The following is a 16,929-nucleotide window of genomic DNA, read 5'->3' on the forward strand; positions in this document are numbered from 1 at the left end:
TGTCTTTTTACAAGCACAGCCCTGCGATGAGTTCCTGCATGACACACACCAAAATCAAGTACCACCTAGCTCCGCTCTCGAGAGTCTGCTGTAGTGGCATATCACATGATTAAATGTACATTTGCATTTGATCGAATACACAGGAAATGGTGGTCTTGCACTTTCTGCTGCCTACTGATTGGCCGATAGCAAGAGGGGAAAATAACGTACCATATCGACCGGTTTGGATGCCAAGTTATGCTTTTGGTTGTATGCATCCAGACACAGATGCTAGCTGCCAACAGAAACCCATGCAAATAGAGGAAGGAGAAACATTCCATGGAGAGCTATGATTTCAGTAATATGAGGTTTTTAGCTTTCTAACTTGTGATACTTAACATCTTCAATAGAAAAAAAAGAGAATAATCTTACTTAAATGCTACAATTTTAGTAGGAGAGGAGGGGGGGGGAAGCTTATTCAGATTGTGAGGAAAAACCAATCACTGGTTTTGACACAGAATAGTTACACAACCACAATGCTAATGCTCGAGCCTGTGCGTTTCCCCTCAACATAATTAGTCCTGCTTTCACTGATTGGCCGATAGCAAGAGGGGAAAATTACGTACCATATCGACCGGTTTGGATGCCAAGTTATGCTTTTGGTTTTATGCATCCAGACACAGATGCTAGCTGCCAACAGAAACCCATGCAAATAGAGGAAGGAGAAACATTCCATGGAGAGCTATGATTTCAGTAATATGAGGTTTTTAGCTTTCTAACTTGTGATACTTAACATCTTCAATAGAAAAAAAAGAGAATAATCTTACTTAAATGCTACAATTTTAGTAGGAGAGGAGGGGGGGGGAAGCTTATTCAGATTGTGAGGAAAAACCAATCACTGGTTTTGACACAGAATAGTTACACAACCACAATGCTAATGCTCGAGCCTGTGCGTTTCCCCTCAACATAATTAGTCCTGCTTTCATAAGAACGGAGAGCGTTGTTAAAAACTGACTAAGAAAGGAGGAAATAGAGAGATAGAAAAAATGGTAAGAGGTAGATTTGCAGTCATAGATACAGATGGGAGCGGAACAGACGAACTGGTTGAGGGGAACAGAACAAAAGGGTTGATCATGTGATCCGAGGCGTTCCTGTAAAAAGTGCTGGGGGAGAGGCGGATGGGAAAAGGGTGGTTGTGTGTGATCTGCTACATGATTCTGTTGGGGTATTGCAGAAAATGTGTGTGTCTGTGAGAGTGTGTGTGTGTGTCAGATTTGGACAAGGATTGGCATGGTGGAGATGATGTTGGTGGTCAGAGTCTCATTAGACCTGTGTGCCGCCCATAGGTAGAGTTTGTGTCCTAGGCCGATGAATGGAGCAACAGAGCGCTGAGCTGTTCCTTGGCCCATGTTTGTGACTGCCAGACTCACGCTGCATGCTCACACACACACACACGCACACACACGCGCGCGCGCAAACGTACATAAAAGTGTACGCCCAGTTCCATGGCTCGCTCCACTCCCAGTGACCCCCGCCTCTGGGCAAAATGGCGGTGCTACTTCCGGAGGAAGCGCTGGGCCAGTATTGCGGCATCCAGAGGACTGATGGGCTGAGCATCGTGGCCAAGGCGCCTCACCGGAGGCACGTTACCGAAATGCCTCTTGCTGAGGAAGTTCTTGGTCTCGTGGATAGTGTTCTTCTCTTCCGCCAACAAGAGCTGTTGCCTCATGTAGTTCTCAAATTCATATTGAGACGACTCCTCTGTCACTTTCACCTGGGGGGACAATGAGAGACTGATTCAGTGCCAGAAAGTACCTCATCATGTTAATGCAGTTTGAAGAGGAAGTTTCTATTATTGTCCATGATTCAATGCCACTAAAGGAATTACATATTTTGGCCCATATTTATAAGATACAAGTAACATGAACAAGTTAATAAGTCAGGTCATACATAATTGGCCCCAATGATTTTAATGCAACATTTTACACAACAATAGTGTTTAAGCATTGGCTTTCAAACCTTTTTTTTTTTTTTGACTCTGAGGTCTCCACTGTCCGACACAACATTCAAATGCCCCCTATATATCATATTAACAGAACTGTATATACACACACACACACACCAAGTAAAACTAAAACCACTAGTTTAAAGAATGATTTACATATTCATTCTGCTTACGTTTCATAAAAAAGGCCCTTCACGTTCAAACTTTCATATTATTGTAACACCTAGAAGTGGTACTGACCTCCTGAAGATGTTCGGGGTGGTTAAGCTGATCATCTATGTCCGGCACCACTTGTAGAGGGCCACTCAGCAAGGACACAGATTGCCTGTTTAAAAAAAATTAAAATAAAAGAATAAATAAATACAAATACTTATTTTCCACCATAATTTGCAAATAAATTCTTTAAAAATCCTACAATGTGATTTTCTGGATTTTTTTTTCTCATTTTGTCTCTCATAGTTGAGGTATACCTATGATGAAAATCACAGGCCTCTCTCATCTTTTTAAGTGGGAGAACTTGCACAATTGGTGGCTGACTAAATACTTTTTTTCCCCACTGTAAAAGAGAAAACCGAAGCATGTTTCAAGAAGCATTTGCGTTCATGCACTTGCATGTAATACGTTTTGGATTAACCTTTGGGGCTTATACACACTAAAGAGGAACAACAAATGTCAAAAGATGCGTTTACGCACAATTAAAAAGCATGCCAAAACAATGCAAAAGCATGCAAATTTTCTAAATTTTAGCAGCCAATGTAAATGTAAATGTCTTTTCTGTCACTTTTAATCAAATTTTACCAACCCCAAACTAATGAATGAAAGTGTACATATAAAACATATGCTACCAATAGTGTCAAAATCTTTTAAAGTCCCCCAAACCTGTTCACACTCACTATACTGCTTTGTTTACCACCAAAAATGGGCATAACACAATGTGCCAGAAGAGTCAAAATGAGTCACAGGAGCTTTTAAAAGAGGGGTTAATTGGGTAGGTTTCTGTTTGGTAAAGAGTGTGATTCGTATGATATATTTTTCTGTAAGATACACATTTTCTCTGCATCTATTTCGAACCTTCACATGAGAAAGCGAAAGAGAGGGAGACGAGAGAGAGTGAGTGATGGAAAAATAGTGAGAGGAAGAGCGAGAGAGGGAGGGGGAGAGAGGGAGGGGGAGAGAGAGAGAGAGAAGTAAGAGCAGTTCCTCTCTGCATGACTCATTGTGATGACTCACTGAAGCAGCTCTCCCTTTGTTCTGCTGTCATATTCGGCTGATTTACTCCCGGTTTCTTTCTGTCATTTTACTGTGAATGGAGACCGCAAACAAGAGCTCGACTGCACCTCTATTTAACATGCATGCTCGGAATGCACCATCTAACCAGAGCCTCCATCCATAGAGGCCTTGGAAAACCCCCGAAAACAAATGAAAGACAGTTCTGGAAAGGTAGTGTTGTTTGATATTTTAGCTAGTGAGTCAACTAAACAAACAAGATTTAAAAGCAGGGATCTTCAACTTTGTATCATACAAATAGCACTCTGCATACAAAGTTCATGTGACAAACACATAGTACACAAACAAACTTGGATAAAATAGCCATTTTAAATGAATGAATTATACACTCACACAAATGAACGTCACATCGTTTCATTTACATTTTTCACTGAGGTGATGGTGTCTTTGAATTAAGCAAAATACTAAGCGTGTCAGAAGGCAACCTACTTTTTGGAATAGACCTGGTGTCGGACAGAAGCCCGTGATGCCTTTATGCACAGGTTTTTTAAACTATATAAATACATTTACATACTTTATACATCATTAATGACAATCCTAATTGCTTTGCAATGCAAAAAATCTAAGGAGAGGCATAAAGTTACATTACATTTTAATTAGAGGTAATGAACAGAGAAATCTAAATTTCCCTGATCTTTTGACAGATAAGAGGTCATTGCACTATAAAAACATCCTGCAAGTTTCAGAACTCAAAACTTTCTCGTTAGTCCTTCATCACATTCCGATGAAGGGCGTAAAAACAGGACAGAAAATAGCCTATTACTTCTAAATCAGGATATTTTTGGATGTAAAAATCTTGATAACATAAGCAGACCTCAGAGAACAGTACAAAATAAAAATGACCCCTTTAATAAATTACAATGTGAGAGGGACAATGAGCCATTTATTTTATATTAAGGATTATAAATGTTAATATAAATATTATTAATTTTAATAAATATAATTTGATCATATATTAAGGAATATTTTAGGTTAAAATACAAGCTAATCTCTATGGACAGCAACTGTAGCACAGTGATTTTTTTTATCTCTAAAAAATAATACAGACTAGCCACTTTTAAGTTTGTGAAAACCAAAAAAGGTCAAAATATTTTTGCATGTTGACTGTTCAGTAGGGATAACTGGACCTTGCTATATAAACGTTTGTCACAAGATAAACAGCTAGTCCCATGTAATGAAAGTACATCACTTGAGTGAACTTCAATTCTGCACAGAAAGAGAGAGAGAGATTGTTTGGAAAGATACACCTTGTAATACAACCGCTGATAATTTGATCCGTCGCACTGCTGAGATCTGCTCAAGGCCATGACAAGCTTAAGGGAAGAGTTTTGGTATCGAGTCGTTGATGAGCTAACAGGTCAGGTCTTGTGGCACACAACACAAGTAATGACTTCAATAAACCTATCTATTGCTCATCCATGCTGACGGTTTGTGACTGCTGTCCTGATTAGGGCTGTGTAGGTGGTTGGGTTTATGAGCTTTGATTACAGTGGTGACATGGAGGGTGAGTCATGTGAATCACACACATAAACATACACACACACACACACACACACGCAGAAGCTGAATTCTCACCGCTCAGGACATCTGGGCTGATGTAGGCTGGACTGCCTCGCTGGTCCTTTAACAGATCTTCCTCACTCACCAAATGCTTGCCAAGGCAAAAGTTTGTGATGGTGATCCGATGGGTCCTGCAGCACACAAAACACCAGTGTTATCAAAGAACAACCAAAATGACATTATAACTTAGCTTGTTCTTAAGAAAAGCCATACATTCTCTCCAAATTAAAATACAGATCTGATGGTTAGAGGGGAAGGTAACAGCAGTCAAAATAATATAAAACAAAAATATTTTCCCTTGAATTCTGTAGTGTTATGACTTTAATATGACTCTGATATTTAATTCAGTCCAATATTCAATTAATTCCTACTGTTTGGATTAGTGAAAAACAAGCCATATATGCCTTTGGGTGTATACATAAAAATACTTTTTTTACACTATACATGGATATCAAAATGAAACTAACTGTTGTTAGGCGAGTCGTGTTTGTATCTGCGCAAACATGCCTCTGATATTTTTGTCTATGTCATTAAATCTAATCTGTGGCAGGGAGCCATTCTGCCTTTCCAGAAAGCAGAACCCAACATGACAGAACACACCGTGACTGCACTTGACAAACAAGTGAGTCACCTGTGGCTTCTCACAAGCTCAGGGATGACTAATCTTTGTACCTCAGAAAGGAAAGAACAACACTTTTTTCAGTGACAGGCATGCAATGAAAACAAGCACTCTAACACACATAGAAACGCTTTCGCGTAAAAAATGCATTCACATTTACAATGAGCAAAATTAACACGTCAGCTGACAGAGCTGAACTGGGGGACCTTCAATGTGAGATTTCACACGGTCACAGCTGTAATCTCCCTTCACTAAAAAAAAACAAAAAACAAAACACCACCACCACTACAGCTACATCCTCTTTTCCCATGCTTCCCCGGTTACACTCTCACTTTCACACCCTGTCACACTTACACATAACAGTTACTAACAGGCCCATTCCTGAAGCTTGATTTTTCCCAGCAGAGTTTCTTACTGATTTAAGGCTGATTACCATCTTCATTTAAAAAGGAGGGTCATGATTAAATTAGATTAGAAGAAAAAAATTGATTAGTTACAATGGACTATGTGGAAATAACGTTTAGTCTTTACATTGCATCTGTACCAGTTACAAATTGTTTTAGTTTTCAATTTCAGTTTACTTTTAATGTTGCATTAATAGTCAATTTATCAAATACAACAAATCAAATGCAGCAATATTTTCATGCATGAACTGGATCTGCTAAGCTCCAGATGCCTCACACTAGAGGACAAATTGTTGATTATTCGGTAAAGTTTATGTGGTTCAAGGCATTTGAATATGTAATAAATTCAAACGTTTTATTTAATGATGGTTACATGAAGCAATCTTGTATGGCATAATTGCACCTTTTTTGCACTGCAGTTTCATGTGGTGTCAACAATTTCAAATGTAACTGCTCCTAATATCTAAGTATTTTGTTTTTGACATGCTGCCCTATCTCACGCTAGTTTTCATCTTCGTAATAGTTTTAGCCTTAATATAAGCTTTTGTCTGGCATCATCATGACCATGTGTCTTGGTTCCCGAGCGAAAAGAGTCAGCAAGCATTTCTCCTCAGGACATTCTCATTGCTCACTCTTCTCTTCCTGCTCATGTGAAGAGACCAGAAGCCTCCCGGTCTCTCAGTGCTGCTAAAATTAGCCCCTGTTTATGGGAAAAATTGTTTAAACGCAAGAGGAAGTCTTGATGCTGAAATCTGGTCAGAACTGCCTCTGCTGGGTGAGGTTAATGTGGGATTTTGATGCAATTGTTTGGTATTGGAGTTCCTTTGCTTGGGCAAGCACTGTTGTAAGAGGAAAAAAGCTAATAGTGAAAGCAAATGTGCAGATCAGGCAATTTGTTCACTTTTATAGAGTCTTGATGGTGACAGCCATATGGTGCTCCCTGAAGAGCGGAGTGTGTAAGCTGTGAAGGAGGGAAAAGTAGTATGAAATAATGGCAAAACGTGCTTGTGAAATCTGAGAGAAGCTTCTGCACTACAGGTAGTTATTGACAAAATGCTGAGGATAAACAATGCCTGCCCAGGTCGATTAGGACCACCAGATTTGGCAGTCGGTTTTGAAGGTCTGAGTGTCTTGTCAAAAAATAAAAGAGTGCACATGTCATGGACAAATTATGACTAATACCAAGTACTTTCCATTCCACCCAAAGCCAATACTCTGCCGGCTGGGCAGGGTCGCACAGACAGTAGGATCAGACTGGTATTTGGAGAGTAAAAAAAGAGAAAGAGAGAGCTCTGCCAGCATTACGCGAGTGTGACTCAGCTCTGAGCTATGGATCTTTTGGCAGAGGGCAGTATTATTTCCAGCTGGGACACATTGTTCTGCTTTCTTGCTGAACTAAAGCAGACAGACCAGACTGCTCGGTTTCATCACCACAGGGTCCAGTGATGAGTGAGAGTAAGTGTGGATGTTTTCTTTTTTCGTTCAGCAATGATATACGAGTCCATGCCCATCCTTTTAACTGACTCACGTGGAACAGGGGTAATACGCTTGACTCAACAACGGCACATGCAAAATATTAAGATTAATTTTAAATTAAAAGAAAAAAAAAATTCCACACACAAACGCACTGAAACTCACGTGTTACTCAATTTTCATATTTCATAACACCTTTCTGAGAAAATTTTGCATTGCATCTTGGTAGTTTACCAAGCTATTTTATTTTTAGCCTAGCTATATTCTGAATTTTAAACAACCCTGTGTATTTTATTTTTGCTTTCCTGTCACTTTTTAAATCAACAGGACTAGAAGAGAAAGGAAGCGGGACGGGAAATGTCAATCTCTCCTCAAGCAAGACTACTGCCACAGCTCTGACATTTACCTTTTAACATTCTAAGTGCAAAACCCAGCTTTAGTAATTTGTGGGCATATACATATATAAATAAACTCTAAAGTTCTGCCCTCCAAATTGCCAGGTGTGTTTCAGAACAAAAAACACAAAAATAACCACCATGACACATGCTCTTCTTTGAATGCCTACTTGTGCACTACCATTCGAAAATTTGGGGTCTGCAAGGATTTTCTTTTTAATGTTTTTGAAACTGTTTGCTTATGCTCACCAAGGCTGCATTTATTTGATCAAAAATACTTGATGAAGGGGTTAATGGCATAAAATGGTGCATAACGCATACCTTTAATTTAATCAGCCAGGACGCAAGAAGTACAGTTGCCCGTAAAGAGACGAGAAAAGGAGAGAAGATGAAAAAACAAGTTCCACTCCTCCTCTCACTACACATGCCACTGAGCTTATATGGTGTGACAGGTTTCATAATTAGACAAGCTGTGCACTTATGTGACCGAACTACAATATGCGAGAACTCGGCAGCACATGCTGGCAAATGTGACAGGCAGAACTGAGAGTCTGTGAGTCTCTCGTTCCTGAGGACATTTGAAATGGCAGAGACAACAGAACTGTGGTTAGAAGCGTACTCGTTCCACACACAGCAGAAAACACACGCGGCACATATGGTGTTTGGAGAAGGGTCTTTATGGATGAGGGATTGGGAATTCCACTAGGCCTATCCGATTCACAATGCTTGCCGAACTCAGATGCCTTCACCCACCCCCACCCCCATTCCCTGGCTCCACCACTCTCTCCTTTTTTCCAGGGAATGAAACCGGGGCACGTTCCATGCCTACTCATTTTAACTGGGATAGCTTCCCACTGCTCCCTCCCCCTCCCTTTTCAGCCTGTCACACTCTCACTAAGAGCTCAAGAGGAGAGAGGTCAATGAGGCCAGACGGTGCTCCATGAAACCCCAACAGAGGGCTGAGCGCATAGAAAACTCCACCAGCACAGCAGGCAAAATAAAAAATAAGAGAGAAGTCTTACCGTTTATTAAGCACCATGTTTCCAAGCTTCAAGTCTCTATGCACGATGTTCTTCTACAAAGGCAAAAACAGTTACTATATTTACCTAAAGATATGGGCTACACTTTCGAGAGTATGAATCACACAGTAAACATAAAATGTCATGTGCAACCATGTTACTTCTGGAATATGACAAACTTCCAAATAAAGCAAAATATTCAATTAGAAAAAAATAGCATGACTTCATTTTATCAAGGGGAAACCACAGCAGGTAGTTGGAAGTGAAGGAGTTTGGTAGCAATCAGCCAAAAATTAAATAAAACAATGTAAAAATTAATCCAAAGTGACTGATATTACATTCAAGTACTAATTTAAATACTAAAAATGTTTTTGGTGATTGAAATAAAGCTGAAATAAAACAAATATTACATGAAAAACAAATGAAAATTAGAAAATGTTGCCATGGCAACTAACTGAAATAAACATTTAAGTTGAAGTACTAAAATTAGTAAAACCAAACCTGAAATAAAAGTGAAATAAATCTATACAGAAATATTGAAAAAAAAGACAAAAACATAAAATTACTAGAAACTTAGAAAATTACTAGTTGATATTTTATCAGTTCCTGCATTCCTTGGAAAACAAACTCCTGACCATGGCATTTTTAGCGCCATTAAGAAAGTTGTCAAGAAATATAGACAATTTGGATTTCAAATTGACTTTAAAAGCAGTTGGCAGCTCACCTTATGCAATGCCTCCACCACTCTCACCACATCATAGAAAATAACGATGGCCTCGCGTTCGCTCAGTCGCTTCTCTTTGATGACGTAATGCTGCAGGTTGATGAGGTCGGCAGTCTTGTCACTGAAGTCGTGGGCACAGAGGCAGTCAAGCACCAGACAGATTCGTCTCTTCATCTTCCGCACTTTGTTGGCCTCCATGTCCTCGACAATCTCACAGGAGCGGTCCTGACATGGAGTGGAAGAGATAATGGATTAGAAAAGTTTTGTGCACAGAATAATTTGCACAGAGAATAAAGGGACAGCATAAAATACTTTACCTCAGACAACCCAGCAGTGCATTTAACAATGTGTAACAAAGCAAACGAACACATAACTGCACCATTAAGCTTTTGAATGGAGCGAAGGAAGAAAATACAGGGTTTAAAGAACAAGATGATGCTAATGGACTGGTGGTACAAAAAGCACAGCAGCAATTCTCCTGTATGCCTCGCTATGTGCAACAGATTGAATGATGAAAGCCCTCCTAAAGTCACCTGAGACTGGGGTCAAAAGAGGGCCATGAATCGATCGGCAGTGTGGTTTGTGTTTGCAATGACTGCGCCTTTGAACACAAGAGGCAATCCATAATTAACTGGCCCACTCTAAAGAGAAGCTATAATAAGCCAATCAATACTGCGAGCTTCAATGAATGGCCCTGACAGCACAGTACAGCTTGTTCTGGAGCCGATTTCCACCGGGAAAGAAAGGAGAGGTTGAAAAACTGCGAGAGAGAAAAAAAAAAGAAAGCGCCTTGCTCGAAGAGAAAGTAAGTGGTGAGTCACTGCAAGCACTTTGAGATGAAAATGAAAACAATTGAAGGAACAATAATAGAACAAATTAAGTTGTGGGACTGAGAATGTACAGTACGGGAGAGAATCTTTAGGAATCTCACAAATCGATTCCATTTTGATTCAATGAGGCACAGCCAGATTCCAAAACAAGTCAATAGGGCATTTCAATTTTGAAAGACGCAAATCTTTGATGAGTTAAGGTGGATTGTGCACAGATGTGCACTCTGATCTGCTAATGAAAAAAAAATAAAAAATAATAGCTATAATAACCTAGATGTAAAAAATAAAATGCTGTGTTAGACAGAAACTTTAGGAATAGTTCACCCCCCCAAAAAAAAAAATGTAATCATTTACTTATCCTCACGCTGTTTTAAACCTGTATCTTTCTTCTGCTGAATGCAAAAAATATATATATTTTGAAGAATGTGTGTAACCAAACAGTTGATGGAACCAAATGACTTCCATAGCATAGGAAAAAAATACTATGGAAGCCAATAGGGACCATCAACTTTTAGGTTACACACATTCTTCAAAATATCTTTATTTTATTCAGCAGAAGAAAAAAATTCACAGAGGTTTAAAACAACTTGAGGGTGATTAAATGAGAGCATTTTTATTTCTGGGTGAACTATTCATTTAACTACCTTAACTTTGTCATTTGTTAATTTACACAGTTTCAGTGCATGAATGATCTGTTTTCAATTGCGTGACACTGTCCTGTGTAAATGTGTAGTGGAGAATTGTGTTTTTATTTCCATAATTATTAATAATTAATAAATATTATGAATTTGTGTGGCTCAAACCAGAACCATTTGAGAAAGAATCATGATGCATCAATGATGTACAGGGTGCCAAACAATTCCAATTAAAGCATTGTGACTGACATTAACCAACTGTAATGAAACATTGTACACATAAGCTATTCATTATTGGTCTTACCTGGAAGAGGCCGTGATGGTGCACCACTCCTTCTTGGTTTGAGAGCAGTGACAATAAAGAATACTCTGTATGCAGAAGCATTTTCCCTTGCCTTTCTTCCTGTGTCTCTCCTGCTGTGTCCCCACGTTCTTCCAGGGTGAGAATCTACAACAAAGGTCGAAGGTAAGAAGACACCACACCACTAGATCCTGGGAGTCTCTTATCTTCACTGTGATGGCATACTAAGCTATCAATGATCTTGAGCCAATACAGAGGGTCCATTAAAGGCTTTATCTACAGAGGGGACAAAGATAAGTCCCTCACATGTCCTTCAACACATCTGGACAACCATCCGAGGGACACTAGACATGGAAGAATGGGGTTAAAAGGTTAGACTCCAGGTTGACAAGCACCTTTCTTTCAAGCCCCTCCAGTAACAGGCTGGTCCATAAACAAAGAGGTCTGATGGTCATCTCTGAACCAGAGTTGGTCATGAATTGGACAGTATTGTGGAGATTTGTTGAGGCAGGTCAAAGGTTCATGCAAACAGTGAGACACACAGGGGCTTTTGTGTTCAGAAGCAGTCTCACTTCCCTGGTCAGGACATGTTTGAATCACATGGGAGGGGTTTTGTAAACTGTCTTTCTGTATCACCTCACATCTGGTTTAAAAAGCCACTTTGGCTAATCCAATACCCAATAAAGATGTAAACAGGGACAAAAAGTTTTTTTCCCCCCAATTAATTAAGATCTTCAAAAAGAAGTCTGACTGATGCTTCACTGAATTCATTATAGCAGCTACTGAATAAACATCAACTTGTCATTATATTTATAGAACATTTTTAATAAAATGCATAAAAACGCTGTTCTTTTGAATTTTCTATTCATCAAAAGAATCCTGATATATAGATATATATATATATATATATATATATATATAAACAGAAAACAGTTATTGGAATAACAATTGTAAAAAATGTTATACTAATAATAGTTTTTTACTGTATTTTTGATCAAATAAATGCAGCCTTGGTGAGAATAAGAAAAGGAAAAGATAAAAAAAAGACTTTTGAACTTTTAATAACTGAATCAGCTTCAAAGTTTTATGATAGTATAATCTAACATAACCCCCCCCCCCATGCAATCTGATCACAAAGTGTCACAGGACATGAATTTGGGGTCAGATATAAATGGTGATCTGTCTCGCCTCACCACTTGTGCTCCCCCAAGATGTTAACACCCGTGTAAACAAGGCCTAAAAAAGTACTCACTTTTAGCTGGTAGAAATCATCTGTCCCATCTTTTCTGGCTAGACACTGCACTATACTCTGCACAGGAGAGTTTCCCAGCCGTGGGCCTGTTGAGATGGGGAGGAATAAAGAAAAGATGTGTGAACAGATGCAAAAGGTGTACTCCGTACAGAGCACAGCAATTCCCCTTGAGGCAAATCATAAATGCTCTTATCACCGGACCCTGCACTACCACGTCACACTGCTATTTCCAACTGTGACAGATGCATTTCAAAGACAAGATGGCAGTGTGATAGTGGCATACAGGCAAAGACCTGCAGATTCAGAAGTGAAGCTGTCAATCTAAAACATTCCTGCAATTCTTTTCAAACCTCAGAACGGAGCCTATACCTCCTCCACCTCTCGCCTGCATTGAAACACAAAAACATAGGGCTAGTGTTGATGGTTCACTTGTATTACCCTAGGCAGCTTACCTAAAACAAAGGGACCGGCTCTTTTAGCATTGTTGCCAGATATCCCAGGACAAAGGAGCTTGCTGGGTCTGCCGGAAGTCTCTCCGGCCCCTCGGTCCGAAGCACGACGTTTAGACATTCTGCAGATCTGAAAAAGGGTTGAGAAAGTGTCAATACTCGATTGATAAAACAACCTTACATGCAACCACACAGATGTGACTTTTTGACTAATAACAAATAACAGGTTGGGGAAGGTGATCTAGCAAAAGCCAAGCCCTTTCCGACACCTCAAAACAGTCAGGCGCCATTAACACCTCTGCCCCTGTATGAATGACAACCCATCAGGTCTATTTGCATGAGCAAAGATTAGCAGCAGGTGTGAACTGTTGATGTGACTTCCATGATAGACAATAGAAGCCCATTCACAAATGGCACCACTGACCACAACTCTCTCGAGAAAGGCAAACGTTCAGCACCGATTGATCTCAAATTGACCAAAATAACCCATGAATCTTGAACTGCAATTGAATCTGCTGTTGCAATTCATGTTTTCCCCTTTTACTATTTGTAATCCTTCCATTCCTTAATCTGTATGGGTTTATCTGCAAATCTCTGTGGCGTAATCTGCATATTACAAGATTGCAATACTGACTGGCCTGCAACAAGGAACGCTTCGAAAGCAAAAACATTCAGATATCACAAGAAGTGCATTAATTAGAGAACGCCAGCTTGTCGTGTTTGGTTCTTCTAGAATCTGATGATCGTTTCTGTGGTTCTACAGAAAGCCATGTGCTGCTACGGATGGATACAGTGTGATTGACACAAGCCATGGGGTTTGCACTGTTATCAATTTGTCAGAAATATGAAATGCTGCTGTTTGACAGCAATGGCAGTGTGACACAAGCAGCCTCCAGACATCATATCACGATGCGAGTGGGGGGTGGGAGAGCGCATTTAGTGTCACTGACAGTTCTGCACCCCTTGGGCTCTTCAAAATCAATCTCTACTCTGTTTAAATTAAGGGACAACACAGAGACTGGGCATGAAATCCCATTAATACAATGACGATCAATGTGCTCTAATAGCAAATACATGCAAATTAGAACTCAAATGGCACCCGAATTTTGAATTACAGACAGTTGTAATTCACATTTAAGCTATAAGCTTGGTCGCATAGTAATTTTGAATGAAACAGACATTGAAATGTAATTCTGCAACAGACCATACAGCTTGACTCGAGGACGTAGGAAGGGGTATAAATTGGCAGTTATCGCAGATCATTTCACACGTTTACAGCTTTTTGTCTTTCTGGACCCAGACTGTTGACAATGTGACAGACGGCGGTGAGAGACGTGATTGCTTTCTCATCAACCCTTTTGACATGCATTATTGGAGATCTGACATCTTTAAAGCACCACGGCTTGTTGCAAAGACCATGTCGGTGCATTGGCTCAACCAAGACTGAGAATGCGACCTGCAACCTCAAAGGAAACGAAAGACTCCATGGTTGGTTTTAAACCATCTGTAATAATTTTAGGTCATGCCAGACCTGAATGCAGTTTAAATTCTCTCACTAACAGTAAGTTTCACATCTCTTGAATCAAGCATGACGCTTTTCTGTGGAACAGAAAAGAAGATGCTAGACGGTGTCAGTCAGCATTCACTTCCTCTGTATTGAGAGAGAGAGAGCGAGAGCGAGAGCGAGAGCGAGCGAGAGAGAGAGAGAGAGAGAGAGAGAGAGAGAGAGAGAGAGAGAGAGAGAGAGAGAGACCATTGATATGAAATTGTGCTCCCCCAAGATGTTAACACCCGTGTAAACAAGGCCTAAAAAAGTACTCACTTTTAGCTGGTAGAAATCATCTGTCCCATCTTTTCTGGCTAGACACTGCACTATACTCTGCACAGGAGAGTTTCCCAGCCGTGGGCCTGTTGAGATGGGGAGGAATAAAGAAAAGATGTGTGAACAGATGCAAAAGGTGTACTCCGTACAGAGCACAGCAATTCCCCTTGAGGCAAATCATAAATGCTCTTATCACCGGACCCTGCACTACCACGTCACACTGCTATTTCCAACTGTGACAGATGCATTTCAAAGACAAGATGGCAGTGTGATAGTGGCATACAGGCAAAGACCTGCAGATTCAGAAGTGAAGCTGTCAATCTAAAACATTCCTGCAATTCTTTTCAAACCTCAGAACGGAGCCTATACCTCCTCCACCTCTCGCCTGCATTGAAACACAAAAACATAGGGCTAGTGTTGATGGTTCACTTGTATTACCCTAGGCAGCTTACCTAAAACAAAGGGACCGGCTCTTTTAGCATTGTTGCCAGATATCCCAGGACAAAGGAGCTTGCTGGGTCTGCCGGAAGTCTCTCCGGCCCCTCGGTCCGAAGCACGACGTTTAGACATTCTGCAGATCTGAAAAAGGGTTGAGAAAGTGTCAATACTCGATTGATAAAACAACCTTACATGCAACCACACAGATGTGACTTTTTGACTAATAACAAATAACAGGTTGGGGAAGGTGATCTAGCAAAAGCCAAGCCCTCTCCGACACCTCAAAACAATGACAACCCATCAGGTCTATTTGCATGAGCAAAGATTAGCAGCAGGTGTGAACTGTTGATGTGACTTCCATGATAGACAATAGAAGCCCATTCACAAATGGCACCACTGACCACAACTCTCTCGAGAAAGGCAAACGTTCAGCACCGATTGATCTCAAATTGACCAAAATAACCCATGAATCTTGAACTGCAATTGAATCTGCTGTTGCAATTCATGTTTTCCCCTTTTACTATTTGTAATCCTTCCATTCCTTAATCTGTATGGGTTTATCTGCAAATCTCTGTGGCGTAATCTGCATATTACAAGATTGCAATACTGACTGGCCTGCAACAAGGAACGTTTCGAAAGCAAAAACATTCAGATATCACAAGAAGTGCATTAATTAGAGAACGCCAGCTTGTCGTGTTTGGTTCTTCTAGAATCTGATGATCGTTTCTGTGGTTCTACAGAAAGCCATGTGCTGCTACGGATGGATACAGTGTGATTGACACAAGCCATGGGGTTTGCACTGTTATCAATTTGTCAGAAATATGAAATGCTGCTGTTTGACAGCAATGGCAGTGTGACACAAGCAGCCTCCAGACATCATATCACGATGCGAGTGGGGGGTGGGAGAGCGCATTTAGTGTCACTGACAGTTCTGCACCCCTTGGGCTCTTCAAAATCAATCTCTACTCTGTTTAAATTAAGGGACAACACAGAGACTGGGCATGAAATCCCATTAATACAATGACGATCAATGTGCTCTAATAGCAAATACATGCAAATTAGAACTCAAATGGCACCCGAATTTTGAATTACAGACAGTTGTAATTCACATTTAAGCTATAAGCTTGGTCGCATAGTAATTTTGAATGAAACAGACATTGAAATGTAATTCTGCAACAGACCATACAGCTTGACTCGAGGACGTAGGAAGGGGTATAAATTGGCAGTTATCGCAGATCATTTCACACGTTTACAGCTTTTTGTCTTTCTGGACCCAGACTGTTGACAATGTGACAGACGGCGGTGAGAGACGTGATTGCTTTCTCATCAACCCTTTTGACATGCATTATTGGAGATCTGACATCTTTAAAGCACCACGGCTTGTTGCAAAGACCATGTCGGTGCATTGGCTCAACCAAGACTGAGAATGCGACCTGCAACCTCAAAGGAAACGAAAGACTCCATGGTTGGTTTTAAACCATCTGTAATAATTTTAGGTCATGCCAGACCTGAATGCAGTTTAAATTCTCTCACTAACAGTAAGTTTCACATCTCTTGAATCAAGCATGACGCTTTTCTGTGGAACAGAAAAGAAGATGCTAGACGGTGTCAGTCAGCATTCACTTCCTCTGTATTGAGAGAGAGAGAGCGAGAGCGAGAGCGAGAGCGAGCGAGAGAGAGAGAGAGAGAGAGAGAGAGAGAGAGAGAGAGAGAGAGAGAGAGAGAGAGAGAGAACCT

At 40.3% G+C, this 16,929-nt stretch overlaps 1 protein-coding gene and 1 long non-coding RNA gene across 2 annotated transcripts in view; both read right to left on the bottom strand.

Annotated features, from left to right (window-relative positions):
* Positions 1 to 641: 641 nt before the first annotated feature.
* On the bottom strand, positions 642 to 13,086 carry LOC107556075 (serine/threonine-protein kinase 40-like). The gene is made up of 9 exons (XM_016239075.1): positions 12,936 to 13,086; positions 12,484 to 12,569; positions 11,235 to 11,378; positions 9,466 to 9,690; positions 8,745 to 8,797; positions 4,744 to 4,962; positions 4,556 to 4,621; positions 2,225 to 2,309; positions 642 to 1,753 (listed from the first exon to the last, which is right to left on the bottom strand). The coding sequence occupies exons 1-9, from the start codon at positions 13,051 to 13,053 to the stop codon at positions 1,535 to 1,537; spliced, it is 1,215 nt and encodes a 404-aa protein (XP_016094561.1). The 5' UTR covers positions 13,054 to 13,086; the 3' UTR covers positions 642 to 1,534.
* Positions 13,087 to 14,759: 1,673 nt separating this feature from the next.
* Positions 14,760 to 16,929, bottom strand: part of LOC107556096 (uncharacterized) — a 3,538-nt gene continuing 1,368 nt past the window's right edge. The window contains exons 2-3 of the long non-coding RNA XR_001605246.1: positions 15,207 to 15,333; positions 14,760 to 14,840 (exon numbers count right to left, since the gene is read on the bottom strand). This is a non-coding gene — a long non-coding RNA (uncharacterized lncRNA). The remainder of the gene's footprint in view (positions 14,841 to 15,206; positions 15,334 to 16,929) is intronic.

This window comes from Sinocyclocheilus grahami, unplaced genomic scaffold (genome assembly GCF_001515645.1).
Source record: "Sinocyclocheilus grahami isolate Dianchi unplaced genomic scaffold, SAMN03320097.WGS_v1.1 scaffold555.1, whole genome shotgun sequence".
In the NCBI taxonomy this organism is placed as follows: Eukaryota; Metazoa; Chordata; class Actinopteri; order Cypriniformes; family Cyprinidae; genus Sinocyclocheilus; species Sinocyclocheilus grahami.